Genomic DNA, 22412 nt, shown 5'->3' with positions numbered 1-22412 from the left:
ATATACTTGAATATGTTTTCTCGTTTCCTTAAACAAGTTTTCTTAATTCATCCTTCGTTATTTTTGCTGAAGTAGGCATGAAGAATAATCACTCCGACTATAGGAATACATTTAGTTGAGCAGTTCCAAATACACTTGCAATAAAAGGAACCTGACTGCTGATTCCATATTGCTTCTTGGAACATATATCACTTGCCTTTAATTAAGCCCAAAATATTTTCACTAATCTATTGAAGGCATGATACATTATACTGTCCTTCAGTTAACTTCACACTTAAAGTAGTTAAAGATCAATATATAAATGTTTTCAGAATTAGAGCTTCCCTGTTTACGTACTTCTGCTTGCTAGCATTCCAGTTATACCAGTGACAGCTGTAATAAAAACAACTAATGCATATGTCCTTTACCAAGATTCAAAGTGAAACTCAAGGGACAACATGGCTGCCATTAATACTGTGATTGCATGCTACAAGTGTTTGACATAGAAAACACTACAATTAACAATATAAATAAATTTATAATATACACATAACATTTCTGTGTTATTCCCTAAGGATTGCAATATACGGTAAGCAAACTTATTAAATTCATCTTAAACCTCCTCACCAAAAGATTCACTCCATCTAGACCATCTCAGAATCTACTACATCCCTTGCAAATTATCTTACTTTGGACAAACAGAACAGAAAATATCTTTGAAAGAATAAAGAATACTGGAACTATGTTTACTACCTGCAGTGTAGCTGTTCTGGAGTAGCAGACCATGTCATAAATACAGATCAATGGATTCAGTCGAGGGGATGTCCATCTTATACAGGAGTAAATATAAATCCAAGAGATGTTTCCTAGAATCTACCTCAGCATAACAACATATGCTAAATCTCAACAAATTCAACTGCCTCATTTTACTAAAAATATGGAAGACCACCAGTGAGATCTTCAGCAAGTTTGCATAATCACGAACTATAGAGAGCACCAGCTAGGACAGTAGGATCTTACTATTCATACCCAGTTTGTGTTTTTTTTTACTTTCTTACAAGTGTGAAGGAAAAAAAATTTTATGAGCATAAATACCAGACATGCACATAATTGGTGTTTATGCTCATAAAAATGCCTAGGTGAAATATTCGCATAATTTCTTAACTACATAAATTTAGTTAGTATTTATTGTCGTATGTTTATTCCACCAAACATCAACATACATTATAATTAATGTCTAAGTATCTAGACCAGATTAGTACTTACCATTATTGTTAATTTTGCTCTTTTCTCCAAATTTGCCCAACATATTTCTTTATATATGTTATTCATTTATTGTTTTGTTGTGTAGATCTCCATCAAGACCAAGTTTTTCTTCATGTTAACGCTCTTCTTTAATAACTGGAAAAAGTCTTCCTTAGAAAAACTTTCTATGTGAAGGTTTTTCTAAGTCTCATTGTCCAATTCCTATTCTGATATTTGTCCACATTACATCATATTGCCCACCATTCAAGAAGGTTATACTCATATTGAATACAACACAAACTCTTTCTTTTCACTGATCATTATTTCCTTTACTTCCTGTTTTTGTCTTTGTTCTGATAACACCTATTAAGTTGATCTAGCACTTATCCAATTCTTGTGCTGATTCCATTTCCTTTCTACTAATTCCTTTCATTGTTGATGATGCCAATCTTGAAGCTTGTTGACATTGAGTTAGTTTGTTGCAATAGCTGATGTTTCACTTTATTGTTCTAGTTTCTTGCTGATGAAAAATGTCATGCCAGGTGATGCCCTGGCATGACATTTCATTTTGTTTTACCATCATTGTGTTTTGGTTTAAGCCAATATAGAATCCAGTTTGGTTTGCTTATTAAGCATCAAATTTCCAGCTCATCCTCATTTATTCAGTATTCAGGTGCACAGCTGCAAAGGTGAGGATTGCACATTAGGTCAGAAGCTTTAGTCAGTTGGCTACATTCATAAAGGTTATCTACACAAAAGTCTCCTCATTTAGCTTTGACTCTTGAATCACCCTTATTTATTTGTCATAATTATAAAATTAATGAATAAAAAACTAAAAAAGGTAGGAAGATATTTAGTTCATCTGTATTTGTCATTGTTCATATGAAATTGCTTTGACTTGACTAACATAAATCAAGGTACTTGTTTTCTTGTTAAGTTTTATAATTTTTCACTTCAATTGGCACCATTGCAATAATTTTATTCATGGCCACAATCATTTTTCAAGTAATAAGGAACCAAACTAAAAGCTTGACTGTCCTAAATGTCCTAGGTGTTTCTTTTGGTGCTTGTTTCTTTAACACTTTAACATAAGTGTTAAAGATGGATAACTAGGAATCCTCAACATAGTAAAAAATAGTAAGAACCAAATGGGGATTCTGGCCCAGTGATCAATCCTGACTTTGTGATCCTGTAATTAGGTACCACTTAGTTACCTAATTACAGGATGTGCCATGCAGCAGCAATCTGGGACTTTGACAGTTTTCTGTATTGGCTTAACTTACAAACAAAATATGATAAAACATGATCAAATATCCAGCTTGCTGGAGTAGTACCATTTATCAATTTCTCCTCCTCTGTTTTCTGGAAACCAGCACAAACGGTGAAGAGTGTTACTAGAACAACCTCAGCAGAATGAGAGATAAGCACCATCACTCTGAGAAGTATAACAGGAAAAGAAGCGGAATTAGAAAAATATCACATTCACCTAATTGAAGAGACCAAAGCAAAGCTGATTAAAACAGGTAATACTACTAAATAATAACTATACAATGTTATATTTATGCAACAGCATAAATATAACATTGTATAGTAGTCAATATAACACTTTATACCATTTGCTAGCAGTATTCAATAAACATGAAAATAAACTTCTTCAATGGCATGTAGAATCAAGAAGAGTGATATGGGCAAGTTTCAAATGGGGAAATTAGACAGAGACTTAATTGTGTCTATGGTCCTTCAGTAGATTGAACTATGGGAGAAGTGTAGGAATTTTCTTAAGTCATTAGAGATAAAAGTTGACACAAAGAACAAAGATCTCTTTTGGAAATCTAAGCAGCAGAGTAGGAAATTAATATCAGACATATGTAGAAATGTTTGGGAAAATCTGAAGAAAAAAGTAAAGTTAAAGTACCTGCTGTATTTGTGTTCAAAACATGGACTAGTCATTACAGAGTTTTCCAGCATAGCAGTGTGTATATATTACATGAAGAAAACATACAAATAAGAAATTTCTTCTTTTGATGTTACTGTTGATAGTGATACAAGGTGTGAAACTTAAATTCTCAGAATATACATGTAAAAACTATATTTGCTTACCTCTAGACTAGTGGCTACTATTACCTTTGAAGTTATCTCCTTGTGCAGTATTGCACTTAGCTACACCATGCTGCTATTGTTCAAAACATTTCTGTAACCCTTCTTCTGGAATGCTTTTCTTACTGTCATCACATGATGGATGTCAGAAAATCTGCATCCTTTCAAGACATTCTTCAGTTTTGGGAACAGCTAAAAGTTACAAGTACTAATTCATGACTTATTTTTCACGGTATTAACAACACCACAAACACTTTTATCCACAAGGATGTTTTATTAACGCTAATATTTCGCTGATTTTCAACTCGGCATCATCAGAGCACAATACACATGTAAACGTGACAGTGAGTGAGTGAAACAATGTAATTGCAAAAGACAAAAGATCTACAGTCCTATTTTTGGCGCCCTCTAACGGGAAAAAAAAAAAAAAAAAAAAAAAAAAAAAGCAGCAGTTATCCAGGAGTTTTTCTTACGATAACCGTCTCCCAAATTTTTGGCAAATTAATGCAACCATATTTGTTAAGGTTGGGAGAATTCTTCAAAGCCATTGCTGACTCAAAAAATAATCTTTCAGATCTATAACGACTCCTAAATAGCACATTTGTTTTTCTCCATCTAATCCTGTGTGAAGGAGTGCCCAAAGCGTGGTCTGCCAGTCCCAACTTGCCATAGTAATAGTAGCGAATGTATCTTTCATGTTCTTCCAGGCGGATGTTCACTGATCTTCCTGTTTGCCCATAATAGGCCAAGTCACAGTCACATGGAACTTCATACACTCCTGGGTGTGCTAAAGGGTGAAGTTTATCCTTTGGCGAGCGGATCAGAGTTGCCAGCTTGACATGAGGCTTGAAGGTGGTGCGAAGGCCATGTTTCAACAATACTTTGGCTATCTTTTCCGATGTACCTCTGATATAGGGAATGGAAATGGTCATGTTGTATTCTTGTGTATTGGGGGGGGGGCGGAGTAATGGGCCTATGTAGTATTTTTTCTATTTTGTAGGGATTGTAGCCGTTGGCTAAGAACGTATGGCGCAGGTACTGGAGTTCAGTGGTCAGAGCTGTATCGTTAGAACAAATGGCTCTGGCTCTGTGTGTAAGTGTTTTTAAAATGCCATACTGTTGGACTGGATGATGATGCGATTGTTTATGTAGGTATCTTCCTGTGTGTGTAGGCTTCCTGTAAATAGAAAAAGATAGTGATCCATCTGACAGGCGGGTGACTAATGTGTCAAGGAATGGTAGACAGTTATTTGATTCTTTTTCTACTGTGAAGTGAATTTTGGGGTGTTGGCTGTTTAGGTAGGTGACAAAAGCGTCCAAAGTGTCTTGTCCATGGGGCCAGATGGCAAACACATCATCTACATAGCGCAACCAAACTTGTGGCTTGTATGTAGCTGTGGTAAGTACTTTGTTTTCAAAGTGTTCCATGTAAAAATTTGCTAGCGGGGGGGAGAGGGGGGAACCCATAGCAGTACCATTAATCTGTTTGTAGAATTTTCTCCCCCCATGTAAAGTAACCTGCATTCATGGTAAATTGAAATAATTCAAAAATATCTGGGGGAAATTTAGACTTGATTAAATCAAGAGTGTCTATAAGTGGTACATTGGTAAATAGGGAGGTGACATCGAAACTAACCATTATGTCTGAATTTTTTAGGATTAGATTTTTAACCAGTGTTTTGAAATGGATTGAATTTTTTACAAAAGTAGAGGAGTTGCCAGTAAGAGGGGCAAGCGACTTAGCTAAATGCCGGGCCAGTTTATATGTGGGACTATCTATGCTATCAACTATGGGGCGTAGGGGGACATTAGTTTTGTGGATTTTTGGTAATCCATAAATACGGGGTGTTTTAACATGAATTGGTTTTATTTTCCTGATGATTTCTTTGGGCCATGATGTCACTTTTTTCAGTAATTTTCGGACTTTTTTCTTTTGCGACATTGTAGGGTCTCGACGTATACTTTGATACCTGGAACTGTCACATATGAGATCTTGCATTTTTTTGTTGTTTTTTTTGTTGTTATAAAAAAACTTCCCCTAGACCTACCTGGTGTATACCAGGTCCCTTGCAGCTGCAAATTGTCCTACTTTGGCCAAACAGGCAGAATAACAAATATCAGGATTTCAGAACACCAAGACTACATCCGGTTTCACCAGTACAGCCGCTCTGGGCTGGCAGACCATGCCTTAGATACCCACCATAGAATTCGTTGGAAGAAAACAAAAATAATACACCGCAGCAAGTTTAAATACGAGATTATTCAAGGAATCTTCAGCAGCTCTAAAAAACGTTCCTAACCTCAACAAATTTGGGTGCATGAAACTACCCCAAATTTGGGCGACTTACATTTTGAGAACTTCAGCCCAACTGCCAAGTCAACCAAATTAGCCCACCAGAGGGCACCATTAGGACTTTAAGAACAATATTAGTTTCTTGCTTTCTTCCTCATTTGCTTTTGTTAGTGCCTGCATGCACATACCATATCTTTATGTTCCTGAAGATGGCAATGTGACGTTGCCGAAATATAGAAGTTATTTATTAAAGTTACCTTTAATTAATATACTTTATGCGTTGTTAATTCCGTAAACTAATTACCAGTTATGTATGACAAACGTATAAGCCTTGCTACTAAAATTTATTTAGACAAGAGGAATGGATACTCCATGATACTCTTAGATTTATGCTAAGAATTTTGAAAATATAGCATGGAAGACTGTTGTATAAATTGGAAAATGTGGGTTTGGATTATGAAATATTAGCATGGATAAGAGGATGGCTGACTGATAGATATCAAAAAGTTATATATGAGGGACATTTGTCTGCAAGATTTAAGGTGGCCAGTGGTGTACCACAAGGATCAATCCTTGGTCTATTGTTAATGACATTGGGAAGGATTTGACAGGATACATACAACTATTTGCTGGTGATGCAGAGATAAGCAGAATAATCAGGAATGTGGCTGATGCAGTATTTGCAGAGTGATTTGAATAGACTGGAATTGTGGGTATGCAACAGTGGCCATTGGTTCAATGGAAATGTAAAGTCATGCACTTTGGTCTGACTAAATATCTATCCAATGTCTTATATATTGGTGGGATTATGCTAAAAGAAACTGATCGGGCTAGGGTCATAAATCGTTGAAGTTCAAGTCCATATAGCAAAAATTGCAAATACAACTCAGAGAATAATTGCTATGCTGAAGCAGATATTGAAATGTAAAGATAAGTTATTTTTCCTCTTTACAAGGTCTTGAAAAGACCTCACTCAGACTATTGTGCACATGTCTGGTCTACAAGGTGATTTTTATACAGTGGAAAGAGTGTTAAAGATGATATTGGAATTGTGGAATGCAGATTATGAAGATTGACTGAGGACTTGTGGACTAAGAAAACAGGAAAAAGTGGGGTGATATGATGGAGACTTACAAACATCTGAAAGGTTCATAAGGATATCAGTAAATGGAATTTTTCATTTTATGGAAGGGTGAGGAAAGGACAAGAGGGCATCCTTAGAAGTTGATAATGAATGCTCTCAAGAAGGGAATGAAAGCTCAATCTTTCTCTTATGGAGTAGTGAGTAATTGGATTGGATTGCTGTTTGATGTGGTGAGTGCAGGTAGTTTTAGTGAGTTTAAGAACAGGTAAAAGAGCTGGTGTAGGTAATGTGGCCTCTCTAGATGAGTACCTGACTCTCTGGAGGTCTCTCTTAATAACATATAATCTTTTGTGAAATGTATAAATATAATCAAGCAGATAAATGAAATTTGTCTTTAAAGATATTTCTGGAATTGTTCATATACTTTTAATAGTTTAGAAGTGACTACAATACTTCATAATTCAGTACTGGAAAAGTTAGGAGTTCTGTAAAATGAAAATTATAACCAGTTGCAGAAAACAAAATGAAAATTATAATTTTTGTTGAAATTTAGGATTCGATATATTTATGATAATCATTCTTATAAACAACTTTTTTTTCATGCAACTAAGTAAATCTTGAAAAGGCTTTAGAATCATATTAAAAAGAAAAAAAAGAGAGATAGTATTATTTAATACTACTCCTTAAATAGGCAAATAGTGATTGAAATTTTCTTTTATGTACTTTTGGTAGAAAAATGAATAATGTGATCATTCTGGATAAGTACAAGTTGAATGTTGTGCTTTTTTTAAATTTTTTAATGTCTATTTCAATCAATGAGCATGGTTCTTTTAAAAAGAATAAATATGGATGATGCATATAGAAAAAGAAGATGATTGGTAAAGGGTAAAAAAGCACAATTGAACTGTATTTTTATTTGAATTGTTGAATATTAGCTTCTTAAGATTAATATAGAATACTTCTGTCATCAAATGAATATGCATGTACAAAGGAAACTGAGGTGAGGGGAAGTCACGTTGCTTCCATCTTCTTCATTTAGTGAAGTAGCAGTATATCAAAGTTTACTCTCTTATGAAATGAGAAGCTCCTCACCCAAAAGCCAGTGCATAAATAAGTTATTGTTGGCAACTGCTTGTATTTATGCAACTTAATTTATTTTTTCTTTTTGCAAATTAAATGCAATTTAATTTGTTCATTTAAAGTTTATAAGAGAAAAATAAATATATTTCTTAACCAAATATGAGCAGCAACAGTTTTTACCAAAAAAAAAATTTCTTATTCTAGAAATCAACAGTATAGTGTTGATTCGTTAACTTCTCTCAGTTTTACAGAAACTGATTGGTGATAACACTGCATATTTCATCATAGCCATATACGCAAAACTAAAGAAAAAGTGAGGAAAATGTGTGGGGGGTGGAAGCTAACTTGTTCTGAAAATTACTGCACTGCTTTCAAACTATACACTGAGCTGGCTGCTCTCTTATGTACTTCCTTAAAGACTCCTATCATCAGTTCTAGGTATACATAAAGTTCCTTACCTATATTGGCTTATGGACAAATTAGAAGATCTGCTACAATCCATCCTGAAGAACATAAGAATTACATTTGCCTCCACAGTTGTAGATCAATCTAGTTGACAGTAGTCTAACTTTGCACAGAATTAAATGGAGAATGACTACTATACCTCACCATAATAAAGACAAAACAATCATGTAATTTAGGTGTTGCATGTGCACACAAATGGCACAGTTATAGTTATCTTTTATCCTCAGATATGTCTTTGTAACAGAGATGAAATACTGGAATTACTAAACTAACTTTTAATTAATTTAGTTTTAATATCATTATACACAACAGTGTAATTAAGATTGGACATTGAGGCAGATTTCCTTGCTGGTTCTTTACAGGCAGTGTAAATGTCTCTTTCCAGTTATATTTCTTTGACTCTTAAGCAGCCTAGATGTTTTAAAGACTGAAATCCTGGCTATTCTCCATCATGGCTAACACAACCTTATGAATGTTGATACTATCAAAACATAGTTCTCTTCTTGAGAAAATGATAATCACAAGTTTCTATTGACTTGTGAAACATCACTGCTATGGATACATCAGTATTCAAAAAAAAAAGAGAGGCATTAATGTTCTTCTGTGCAGCTGCTGTCCTTTTTAAAACTCAATTTACCCACTATGATTTAATCTTCCTTTGCCAAGTAGCCTCAAGCCTTTCTTAAAAAAAAAAAATTTTGACCATTCAATAGAAAGCAGTCTGTGTGAACAGTGATCCATCACTATCCCTTGCTTTTCTACAGATGTCCAAGTTTCTGTTCTGTGTGTCTTCTGTGAATATTTCTATAAAAATTCTCTTGCAGAATTAGTAAATAACATCTCTGAAATGTGAAGAAATGAGCAACAACTAGTTTCCATCTATTCGTAGTTTAACTTTGTAGGTTGCTATGAACAATTCCTGCTTTTGATTTATCTCTGTCCTATGGAATTTCTTCTTGCAATTCATTTTACTTAATTTATGGATTGATTCAACAAGATTGAATAGTGATCATGGTTTATTATGCTGCTTATGCTTTGCTGAATTTCAAACCATCACGCTCATTAAAATCCTTATCATTCAAAGAACACTCAAGTAATTCTAGAAATTCTGCACATTTTCTTCCAGAAATTACAACCTAGCACTTGTATTTGTTGAAAATAAATGTGAACAATTTTCTTCTATCCAATAGTTCAATATCCTCAACTTCTCATGTTGCTAATAAATTATGGGTTTTTCATTTGTGGATTGCAACAAAAATTCACTAATCATTACAGTTGCTATCCTTTATGAAAATGACATCCATAGGTATACTTAGTTTTCAAAATATTAATTTTACTTAAAACATCCAATCTCATACAGAAACTGGCTTCTCTTTCCCTTAGCAAATAATGATCAGTCACTTTTTTCTGTTGGCTACCAGACCCATTGTTCATGCTACTTCTTATATATTTGACATTTTGAGGGTGTTCAAAATAAATGAACAGAAAAAGTGCATGGCTTTCTTCAGTTAAATATTGTGGAGCATACTATTTTCAGAGTGCATTGAAACCTAATTAGAATGTTACAAGTAATTTCAAATGTGATTGCATGTTCATAGAAACTTGTGCAGTCCTCTTCCTCTATTCTAATCTTGAAGTGACTGCATTTCCATTACAAACAAAACAAAATAAAATGCAAAGTTTTTTTGTTTTTTTTTATTAATCTGCTAAAGTGTTTGTTTCCACAGAAACATTTATATGTGCTTTCTGGGAACTTAAATAGACATACTTCTGCATCAACAACTGATTGGTGAACACAAACATTTGTGCAAATTGTTTGAATGCAATCCTTGTATGAGTTTGAGAGATCAGAAATCCTTGTAATTAAAGAAAAAAGATTTTTATTATTTTCTTGATCTCCATGGAGTCACAAGACTCATCAATGTAGATCAGCACAGTCTATCATACCACTCCTTAAATTCATCCACTGCTTGCACATTCATCATGCTCTTAAGAAATGCATTCTTTGCTTCTACTGCTCTCCATGCAAAAAACTTGCTACTTATCCTTTTACTCACCACTTCTTCATGGTCTGCAAGTCCCGAGTTTCACCAGTAGCCATTCAGGACTTGCAGACCATGCACTAGATACCCACCACAGAATATGCTGGAAGAAAGCCACTTTACTGCACCTTAGCAAATATAAATAGGAAAGATTGTTCCTGGAATCAGCCTCAGCTCTAAAAAAAAAACTTCCCAAATCTCAACAAATTTAGGTACATGAGACTGCCCCAAATTTAGGAAGCTTGCATCCTTAGAACATAAGCCCAACAGCCAAGACTACCCAATTTAGCCTGCTAGGGGGCACCTTTAGGACTCTAGGACCAACACCAGTTGCCTTCTTCAGCCTCATTTGCTCGTTGTTAGTGCCTGTGTACACATATCATAGTTTTATGTTCCCAGAAGATGGCAATGTAACATTGCTGAAATATTGGAAGGTATTGATTAAAGTTTTTTAATTAATATTTTAGTATATGTTGTCATTTCCTAAAAAATTTGAAGTCAAATTCTTACCAATTTCTCTGAAATCTTAGCAACTACAGAAGAAATATAAAAGGTCTATAGTTTAATGCCTCCATTCTACGACTACCTTTATGCAATGGTACTATTTTACCCTCCTACTTTCCAGGAACCTGTTCCATTGCAAGACTCATTAAACAGCCAGTTCCATAACACATTCCCCTAAAACATGTCATGAAATTTCATCTAGTCTCCCTACCTTATTAACATTCAGTATTTGGAATATATCCTTTTCCTTCACTTCTAACACTTTGTCACTCATTATCCCTCTAGGAATATAGCTTGCTGTAGCAGGATGAAACACTCTAATGGTGATCATTAAATAGTTCAACCATGTCATCTGTTTTGGTCACCAGATTCCCATCTCCATCCAGCAAGGTAATCCATCCACTATCATTTTTCCTCCAACTCGTCACATAACAAATTAAACTGCTTTATTAAGTATTTCTCTTCCTTTAAATTCTTTCATTCATTGTACTGCTGTAAGCTGGTTTCTAAGTCTAAGATAATTGTTTGTCTAATTCCAAATAAATTCTTTCCATTTTGATACCTCTATATGTCTATTCATATATACAATTCAATATTCTTACCCTTCAGTTTCTATCCTTATTTGAACATCCTCTTCAGTTAACCAAGCTTCATCAATACCAGCAATCTTTGGAGAGAGAGAGAGAGAGACTGAGTCATTTAATGTCAGAGATTCACTCCCTTTATTCCTTATGCTCTTAGCATTTGTATACAGAAAAACTACTGCATTGCCAGTATTCTTATAGCCATTACCAAACTGCTTTCCCCACTTGAGGCCATCCATGCTACATTCTACCTGTGAATTCTAGTTTCCCTGCCCTGACATACTCACTTGCCTAGAAAACAACAGTCTCACCTTTTACATTTAAATGTAATCTATCTAGCATATAGCACTCTTCTATCCTCAAATATACTCCACATATTCCAGACCTCTCTTCCTACACATTCTCGCTATCATCCCATTCATCATCACTACTCTTCTCCTCCACTCTGCATTATCATACCAGGGCAACATGCTCACTATCTTTTCTCAGACATTTTTTCTGCACTATCCCTAATGTTGACCTCAAATCTCATGGTACGTGATTCATGCTACCTCTCAAGCCATTCATCCCAACCATTACTATCATCTTCTGCACATTTTTGCCAGGCAAGCGTTCCTCTCTCACTCTACTCTGCACACCCTGAATCATCAAATCTCCATACACGACACTCCGAACAGATAAATTCATCCTTCTTGCACTGGCATCCCTGACTCTTACAGCTTCCAATATCTCTCTCTCCTTGCTCACCCACTCTCCCTCCTTCCTCTCTTCTCTCTATACCTGGCTTCCACACATTCAACTTTCAGTAATCTCCTCTCTTCCCCTGTCTGTCCCATTCTCTCACCTTTCTCTTTCCCTTGCTCTCAGATGCCATTCTCTTATACCTACTCGCATTAGTCAACCTGTCCATCCTCCTAATATCTTCATTCACCCTCCTCAACTTAGTCTTCACTCCGTTCATCTCCTTTCTTAGCAGTTCTATTTTTCTTTCCATACATCCTGCTTTCAGTTTACATTCACACACATTCATGGCCTGTTACACTGCCCAAGGTCAACTCCATATTTAAGTCTTTAATATTCTCTCCATCCTCCAACACACTACTGGTTTCCAGAAATTGAATTTTGCCCATTTCTGAAGCACTATCTCCACTGCTGCTTAGTCTTGAGATTGAGATACTTGTATCTCCCAGTGCCTCCTACTGCCTGCCTTTCATGCATACATACACATTCCCATCCTGCATCTGTCACATTCTTAAACTGTGGGATGCATGTGTATCAAGTTGCAAAATCATCAACTATGTTACAAATAATGTAGTCTTTAAATGGTGGCATGCTGGGTGAGGTACTAAAACTGTTGGCCACCATCTTGAATTACAGTCAATACAATTGGGTGCAATACGGAGACACTAAAATCCTAACAAAATACAATACAGTCATACAAAAAAGTCATACACAAACTTAAAAACCAGTACTGGCAACAGCAAGTAACACAATATCTTTCCTTACTACTAATACTACTCTTTTTTAAGATCTGTCAGTTTTGTCTTTGTGTACTAATATATTTCCATATATTAAATATGGATTAAATCATGTGCATGCATAATAGAAAGAAATAAAATATTTGATTTCTACTGTTATACATCAGAACAAGTAAACATAGTTGTTTCTAAGTTTTTTTTAAAAAAAAAAAAGAGTGCCATGCTTATGCAGGAACTGCACTGTTACTGTGGCTAGGTAGTCATTTATATGTATGTATGTATGCTTCAGTCTTTAGATAGAAGTTAAATTGCTAGGAATATGCAGCAAAAGCTTAAGAATTTTAACCCCCCCCCTTCTCCCACGTTCTGTTGTCATGGATTTCAACAACAGGAAAAGCATATATGCTATTCCATCTATACCAATATCAAAATAAATCAAAATAGGTACATAAGCTATTATGTTTGTAGTAATTAAAGATAGAAACCCAAGCTTATGAGGAAGTAAATTTAATAGATGTAAAATTTTTGTTCAAGTATCAAAGGCATCTTCATTATGTTAACAATGGAATACAATATAAAATGTAATCAAAGAATTAATTTTAGAAGTGCCACTACAGCAGTAGTAAGATGCAATACAGTCAGTAAATACCTAATTTAAAAAATTAATAAATAAAATAAATTAATATAAGACAGTAACCAGTAATTTACATAAGATTGATACAATAATATTTCCCATAAAGGCCATCACATCTGTTTAAGTTTGGTTTGTGAGAAAGTCCTCACAGGTCTCTTTGTATTACCATTCTAAAGGAATCTACTTTTATATAAGTTTAGTTTTCTTCCTAAGAACCCTATGTTTAGTCTAGATGACACATACTGCTAGGCCAGGCTACTCAGGTTCATGATACTGGATATATGATTTGTGTTTCTCACAACAGATCACTTCAGGTCTTCCAGACTGCCCAAAGTAAAACAGGCCACAAAAGCAAGGGAGCCAGTATACACTTGGAAAGCTGAGTGGAGAAAGCTTCATTGGATGAGGAAAGGAAAGTAGAAATCTTTCTGAAAAGGCCACTGCAATGTTAAGAGGTCTTAAAGCTTTTGCAGTATGTTCAGAAATTCCTCTAATATATGGAAGTGGACTTGAAAAGAGATTTTCAGATCTGGAGACTAGCCTAAACTGTTAAAAGCTTTTTTTATATAAAGTATTCATTAAAACTATTTATCACAAATGCAGATTTGATATAATTCAATTGTTTATGTAGTTGGTCTTTGGTGGAAGTACTATGAGCATGATGTGATGAGATCGTCATGATTTCAATTTGTTGACTGGGATAATGATAAGTAGTATCAATATAACAGTCAGTTATGTTTCTCTTAAAAAAAAAAAAAAAAACTGAAAGTTGCAAATTACCATCTGGCTGATGAAAAATCAATATATCTAAAAAGGATAGTTAATTTTTTTCCCCTTCAAGGTAAATTGAATTCTCAGGTGAAGCATATTTATTTTTGAGACAAATTTCATATCTGATGGAGAACTATTTCATATTGCAAAAATATCATCCACATATCTGTACCATGTGCAGATTTGAGGAATGTCTTTAAGGAGATGATCTTTAAAATGCTCCATATAGTAATTAGCAAGAGTAGGAGAGAAAAAGAGAGAGAGAGAGAGAGAAAAGACTACCCAACACTTCAGTGTGTTGATATAGTTTGTTTTGCACACTGAAATAACCAGAGTGGATTACAAAGTCAGAAAGTTGGATAATGTCCAGAGGAAAATCTTGTTTAAGTAAATCATAATATCTGAAGGCTCATTAAGATCAGTAATAGATTGTATCAGCTGCCCTACATATGAAGTTTAGAAATACTTGGCTATGTTTTTATTTTTCTTTACTGGAAAAATCTGCTTTGCATATCAAGAACTCCTTAGATTTTAAAACACAAATTTATAAATAAAATAAATTAATATAAGACAACAATTTACATAATTTTGATACAACAATAAGGTTCATTTAGAACCTTCGGATATCATGATTAGTTGCGATATCTCTTTTCAAGAACGTTCCTTTGACATGTTGATTGGATTTTAACGGTATAGATGCAAACACAGATTGATAAGAAAATAACTATTTATTGACTTAATTGCTAATATTTTGCTGGTATTCTATCCAGCATCTTCAGAGCACACAAATAAAGTTTGTTACAGTAGCATGACAACCACAATCCGATATAACAATGGGATTAGTATGAGCAATTATAGTGTGCAACACAAAGACTAAAGTCCTAAGTAGGTGGCATCTAAGTTGACAAAAAAAAAAAAAACAGAGAGAGAAAGCAGGTATTAATTTGGTCTTAGGATGACTGTCTCCCAAATCTTTGGTAAATTTATGCAGCCATACTTGTTGAGGTTTGGAGTATGTTTCAAGGCTTCTGTTGATTCCAGGAAACAACCTCTCTGACTTGTAAAAGCTTCTGTGCAGCACTTTTGTTTTTTTGAATCGATCCTGTGTGCAGTGGGTATCCAAAGCATGGTCTGCTAGACCTGACTTGCCATAGCAAAAATGGCAGATATATTTTTTGTGTTCACTGAGGCAGATGTCCACAGTTCTTCCTGTATGCCCATAGTAGGCTCGATGACATGAACAGGGCACTTCATAGAATCCTGGATGTGATAAAGGAGAGAATCTGTTCTTAGGTGAAAGGATGAGAGTTGCCAATTTCACATTAGGTTTAAATATGGTGTGTGGTTGGTGTTTGTTAAGACCCTAGATATCTTTTCAGATGTGCCTTTAATGTATGGGATGGTGACAGTTTTGTTGTAGTCTTCTGTGGTGTAGACAGTGGGGGGATTTCTGTGGAGCATTTAGTATTTTATCTATCTTATGGGGATTATAGCCATTGGTCAGGAAGGTGTGACGTAGGTGAGAAAGTTCAGCAATGAGAGCAATGTCATTGAAACAAATTGCTCTAGCTCTCTGGGTTAGTATTTTTAGAATACCATATTGTTGAGATGGGTGATGGTGTGATTGTTTGTGTAAATATCTCCCTGTATGCATGGGTTTTCTATAAAGTGAGAATGTTAAGGAACTTTCTGGAAGATGTGTGATTAGTGTGTCCAGGAAGGGCAGACAGTCATTAGCTTTTAGTTCCATTGTAAAGTGGATTTTTGAGTGCTGGCTATTTAAATGCACTAAAAATGTATTCAATGTGTCTGGGCCATGTGACCAAATAGCAAACACATCATCAACATAGACATCGACAACAGTTTTTTTTTGTTTTTTTCAACTTAGATGTCACCTAATTAGGACTTTAGTCTTTGTGTTGCACACTACAATTGCTCATACTAGTCCCATTGTTATACTGGATTGTAGTTGTCATGCTACTGTAACAAACTTTCTTTGTGTGCTCTGAAGATGCTGGATAGAATACCAGTGAAATATTAGCAATTAAGTCAATAAATAGTTATTTTCTTATCAATCTGTGTTCGCATCTATGCCGTTAAAATGCAATCAACATGTACGACGAACGCATAAGCCCTTCCACATGGTTGAGAATTCTGGTTATATTCCACAAGACCTATAGCAAGAATTGAATTATATCAAATTTGCCTTTATGAAGAATGGTTTTAATTAGTCCTTTATAAAGAAAGCTTTTAATAACTTTGGGCTACCAGTCTCGAAATCTATTGAAGATATCTCTTGGATTCCACTTTTGTATATTAAAGGAATTTCTGAACATATTGCTGAAGTTTTAAGACCTTAATATGGCAGTGTCCTTTTATCCTACCAGGAAGATTTCTACTTTCCTTGCCTCACTGGAAAGGAAAGTAGAGAAATCCTTGCTCTAGTGGTTTGTCTTACTTTGGATAGGTTTGCAAATCTGCAGCTATCTTTCATGATGAACATAAATTGTATATGTAGTATTACAAACCTGAGCAGTCTCAGTCTGGTCTAGCAGAACATGCCACTCAAAAAAGATATTGTACTTTGGAAAAAAACTATTACATGTAAGTAGATTCCTTGTAGAGTGGTTATACAAAGAGAGCTATGAGGCCTTTCTACACCAACCCAACTTAACCAGATCTGAGTGCCTTCAGTTGTCACCTTTATGGGAAATATTATTGTATCAATCATGTAAATTCCTGATATTCTTATTATATTAATTATTTTTAAATTAGAAATCTACTGACTATCTACTATCTTACTTGTGCTGTAGTTTTAGTGGTGGCTCTTTTAAAATTAATTATCTTATTGCATTTTATTTTGTGTTCCATTATTAATGTACTGAAGATGCCTTTTGTTACCTAGGCAAATTTTAGATCTATTTAAATTTAAAGCCTAAAAGAAAGGATTTAGATCTATTTAAATTTACTATCATGTAAGTTTGAATTTCCATCTTTAATTTCTACAAATATGAGAAATGCACTCCTAAACAGTCTTCATTTTTCAGGAGACTTCAGTTAGAATATCATTTAGCATTTGACAGAAGAAAATATGATTTCATGACAAAAAAAAAAATCAAGGAACAGTATCCTTTTCAGTACATCAGTTATTACTAATACCTGTTAGTAGGAACTTGTAGAATAAAAAATGAAGAAATTTAGATGTTTCTCCTCTGGTATTTCCTAGAAGAAGAAGAACTACAAGTTGCTTTAATGACAAAAAGAGAGATGAAAACTTGATTTGGTGATTACAGTTGGCTTACATTCAAATAAGTATATTGCATAGAATTTTTTTATTAATACATTAAAAAATGAAAATAAATTATGTATATTAGTACTGTGTCATGTTTTAAAAAAGCTTTACATTTAGCAATTTATACAATATTTGTTTATTGCAGAGTCCTGTTTTATCAGAATTTCTTCCTACATTATTAATGTGGCTGATGTCTGCACTGTTGCCTGTTATAGTTACCTATTCTGATCAGTTTTTATCACACTGGACAAGGTATGTTTTTGTGATTGTACTAATTTTCTGTATTAGTATAATTGTTCCATTATATCACATCATCGTGGCATAAAATTCATAGAATATGCTAGGCTACTTTGAGACATGAGCATTTATCAGAATTTCTCTATCTTAATTTCTTTTAAGTTTCTTTTATTTATATATAATAAATTTTGGATCTTGTAAAAATAGTTATTTTAATATTGGCATTGTTGCCCAATGGCATACAATAAGGCATGACATAGCAACTGTGACATTGCTATGCCATGCCTTAGCTGTGTGGAAAATGATGTATTAGTTGTGTTACAGATATTTGGACCTTTCATTTATTCAGGATTGTTTGGAGCTGAAAGACAGTGTAAAAGGGCTATCTGCTCTTTGGATTACAATACCTGTCATATCTTGCTGTGAATGTATCCAGTGCAGTGTACTCTCCATCCATTCTAGCAGTGCATTCAAATGATTTGTCCACCACACTTTTAAAAAATCTTGTTTTCTCTCCTTAGTGCTTTTTTTAATGTGTAACATTGTTAGAGGGGCAATGCAACATGTGCCCTAGGAGAAAAAGCTATTTAAATCCCATCTAGAGTGTGAGGAATCTTTATAACATAGCTTTTTAATTTACAATTAGTAGGAGTATTATTATTATTATTATTTGACACCTCCAGGGAGTCCAAAGACTCATCGAGGGAGAGTGTGCCAACAGCATCGAATGATTGGGCCCCTTCCAACTACTAACTGCTTTCAAACTTACTTAACTGAGCCATTAGTAGCAGAGGCTCTACCAATCGACCAACCGGTTTACGAGTTCAAGTATGCACTTCAATCCCTGATGAAAATTAGCATAATATTAATGTAGCTCACTATTCCATGTATTTGTATGTGCCAGCATTCTGCTTTGATTCAAAATGACTATCCTATCCTTCTCATCCGTCATCCATCTAGGATGGGTTGAGTCCCCTCCCCCATTTTTTTTTGGGGGGGGGACTTCCAACGGATTGATGCAGTCGGTTCATCTCTCCTCTGCTGCATCCCCTAAGGGCGGTATTCATGACTGTAATCTGCGTGTGTTCAGGAGGCTGGTTTGCCTGCTTACGGGAGGAAAAACCCTGCTGTCCACACCTCCCAAAGACCGGCTAATTTGGCTATGTCTGAGAAAGATCCTTAAGCTCCTCACGTCGGTGATGGAAATCGAACTGAGGATACTCCTTTCCCAGGCATATGGTTGCAAAGTGCATAGTCACTAGGCTAACCGTGCAGACTCAAAATGACTGTGAGATGTTATTCTTTGCAATGAGAGTAGAGTGCTCTTAAATAGCATTTGCACCAATGAATAGAAGGCTGGAAATCTAGCTCATCTAGTACCATGGATTGGACTAAGGATTAAATAATCCATGAACCCAGCTCTAGAAACTAAACAGTGTTTTCAAGTATCTCAAGGCTTTTTTTAATAGGCAGGAGTGGTCTCATTCCAGGTACTGAAAATGTGCCACCTCAAGACATTTGCAAGCATTCATGTCATAGTGGAATTGAGTCCATACTTCTAGATGTTAAAGCACACTTTGACTTTTTCACCCAGGTTTAATTCTGGAACATCTAGAGCACTAGAGTGAAGGCTTGCATTTCTGGCTTCCACAAACTCACTATCTAACATGCATTTTCTGAACTTTGCTCAGATTATCATGATTTTCAAGAGTCCTGTTTACTTTATAGGTGTTCTCATATTAGCGTATGGTAGACAGCATTTGGAGTTTTAATTATTCTTTCTGCATTTTATTGATGTGCTTTTTATACCATCATCTGATAAATTTGATATTGGAGATATCAAACTTAGCTCTCTGCAGATGATGTACTCCTAAACACATCCAGTGCAAGTCCCCAGGATTTTCTAACTAGATTGAAAAATAGCTGTAACAAATTTCACAGTTGCATAGTAAACTTCAGCTGCATTCTGAATGGATAGCCCACAGAACAAGCAAAATATTTCAACTATTTAAGCACAGTTGCTCATGAAGATGCCAAATTAGCAGTATACAAGACAGTGTTCAAACCAGTTTTAAGTTATGGATCAAAGAGTTAAGTTAGGAATAAAGCATTTGATCAAAGATTAGAAACCCCAGATATGTAAGTTCTTAGAAAAATTGGGGACCTGAACAGATGCCATCAATGGCATAATCATATTAAAAATGAAGACATTAGGAAGGAACTTGACATTGTTTGTGTGTGTGTGTGTGAGAGAGAGAGAGAGCAGGGCTAATCTAAAGAGGTATGATCACTTAAATAAAATGGGAGTGGAAAGGTTAGCAAAACAGGTGTTTGATGCCCAAGATGACAGGAAAAGTCCTAGAAGAACACCAAGGTTCAAGTGGATTGACAGCCAGAAGTGTTTTAGAAAAATGAAATTTAGATATGATAATATTGGAGTGCTGACAAATATTAGGCTAATTTGGAGAGAAATGGTTGATAGGAGATTATTAATATGTAAACTGAATCATGTAATGCTTTCATTGTAACCTGAACACCCCCCCCCCCCTTGAGGATTCATATCAGGAAATTGATGATGATGGTGCTCTTTATCCCTTTATTGATCTCTTCTATATTTTTTTATTAGATTATTTATTTTATTGTATTTATTTTTAATGTTAAATAAATTATTCATTAAAAACTTTTTTTGTTATCAGTTCTATCTATGAAGGAGATTTCACAAGTTTCCACTAGCATTGTTCCTTTTGTATTTGAGTTATTGGCCATAATTTGATTTGCTCATAATTCTCTTGTTCTTTTTTGTCTCACTTAGTCATGTTTGCATTCACTCATAACCACATTACTTTCAGCTTCACTTCTACTCATCTCTTTTTTTCAACATTGTCACTTGCTTGCTTCTCATCCCTTTACTGTTGCTCATACTGTTCATTCTCTCACAATATTTTATTCTTAACAGCAAAAACACTTGTTCTTCTAATTTTTTAAAGTCTGCAAATCTCTTTATTTTCTGCTATTTCCCTCCATGTGGGGCAGCTGCTAGTGGTAGAAGAGATCTTTCATTGGTAGTGCAAGCTCTTTCCATTCTTCCTCTGTGCACTATATTATTCTTGCTCTACTTCTATGTCTGCTCTATTTGGAATGGAATAGAGAATCTTGGTGGAATGTGTGTATTGTTTTAATCTCTGTTTCAGAAAGATGACTCGGCAAAAATTAGTTGGTAGTAGGCTCACCTGCATGATATCTCTTTCTCTATAATCCCGGGATAGCGCTAAAGTTTGCTGAAGTGATGGTATAATGTCTGGGGTAACCATGGTTAGTGAGCATCCATGTGTAGCTTTGTGGTGGGTGAGGATCTCTTTTGCTGAATCTGAAATCCTTTTGAGTACAAATTCTTTATAGTGAAATTTAACATGAATCTTCAAAAGGCTGCATCTGAGTATAGAAACAGTTTTCTGATGCATATGTAGCTTCGTTTTTCATTATCCATTGTCATTCACCAGTTCCTATTGGTGAAGAGCCAGTAGGGGGGAAAAAGTCACTCTTCTTTATTCAAAATAGTTTAAAGGGATTAGCAGGATATCCCAAAACAGTTTTAAAAATGTCAGGCACATAGAAAATCTGCTGCAAGCCACATCTACAGTGGGGAATACCAGTTGTAATAAAACTCCATAAAGCACAGAATTGTTCTAGGGTATCACATCAAAATGGAATCTCCTTAACATTGTGGATAAAGAGAAAGAGGAAGTGAAAGCTACAAGGTGTTGCTCTGATACATAATGATGGTAATCTGGCACTTCCAGGAATATCATTCATACTTGTGACACATTCAGACCTCCAACATCAATAAAAGGAGGATATCTTAACTGTCTAATGAAGCTCTAATCTTAATCCAGTTAGATGATTTAAATATCAGAAATACAAGTATGCAAGAACTGCCTTTTACGAGATCTATCATCTGTAGTTGATATGGCAGTAAAGTCATAAATAAGTGAGAACATCTGTCCTGTTCCTGAGCATGTTTAAAGGTTGAAGGATGAAAGCAATACAAAGGATTAAGACCAAGTATTTTCGAACATCATATATCAGGGATTAAAGCAATATACACACTCCACCAAGATTCTCTCTTCCATTCCAAATACAAGGGTTGTTTGAAAAGTTTGGTAAATTTCCAATAGACAGCGAAACAATTTGTTCATTCATACCAGTGTCGGCATGTATCATCTTTTTCATGACCCCTGGCAAAATTTTAGCCACTTGTGATGTGTAGTTCTCGTTTGACAAACATTTAAAATGACCATGTTCACATTCTTCATAAAAAGGGAGAAAAACGAGTTTCGTGCAGTGGTTACGTTAAAAACACTTTTATTTGAAGAAGTGGATGGCTTTGCAGATCAAAGTCGAGTTAGATGCAGTTCATGGGGACTCTGCACCAGCATTAAAGACTATTTATTTTTGGATAAATAAGTTTAAACATAGAAGTTCATTGAAGATAAAGCGTCCTCCAGACACCCAACTAAGATCACTATGAAGGAAATGATTGACAAAATCCATGGGATCGTTATGGAAGACCACCAAGTTGAAGTGCATGAGATTGCCAAGATTGTAGACCTATCTCAACTGAATGGGT

The 22412-nt window shown here is 34.9% G+C and overlaps 1 protein-coding gene across 3 annotated transcripts in view; it reads left to right on the top strand.

Annotated features, from left to right (window-relative positions):
* Positions 1-22412, top strand: part of LOC150102528 (osmosensitive cation channel TMEM63C-like) — a 491876-nt gene that overhangs the window by 303794 nt on the left and 165670 nt on the right. For all 3 annotated transcript variants that reach the window (XM_090398766.1, XM_090398765.1, XM_090398767.1), the window contains exon 15: positions 17694-17800. In XM_090398766.1, coding sequence (XP_090254892.1) covers positions 17694-17800 — 107 coding nt within the window. The remainder of the gene's footprint in view (positions 1-17693; positions 17801-22412) is intronic.

This window comes from Typopeltis vanoorti, chromosome 10, assembly GCF_054136105.1.
Source record: "Typopeltis vanoorti isolate ZY-2024b chromosome 10, IOZ_Tvanoo_1.0, whole genome shotgun sequence".
In the NCBI taxonomy this organism is placed as follows: Eukaryota; Metazoa; Arthropoda; class Arachnida; order Uropygi; family Thelyphonidae; genus Typopeltis; species Typopeltis vanoorti.
Note: the sequence above shows the minus strand (reverse complement) of the source record. Positions and strands in the feature narration are given on the sequence as shown.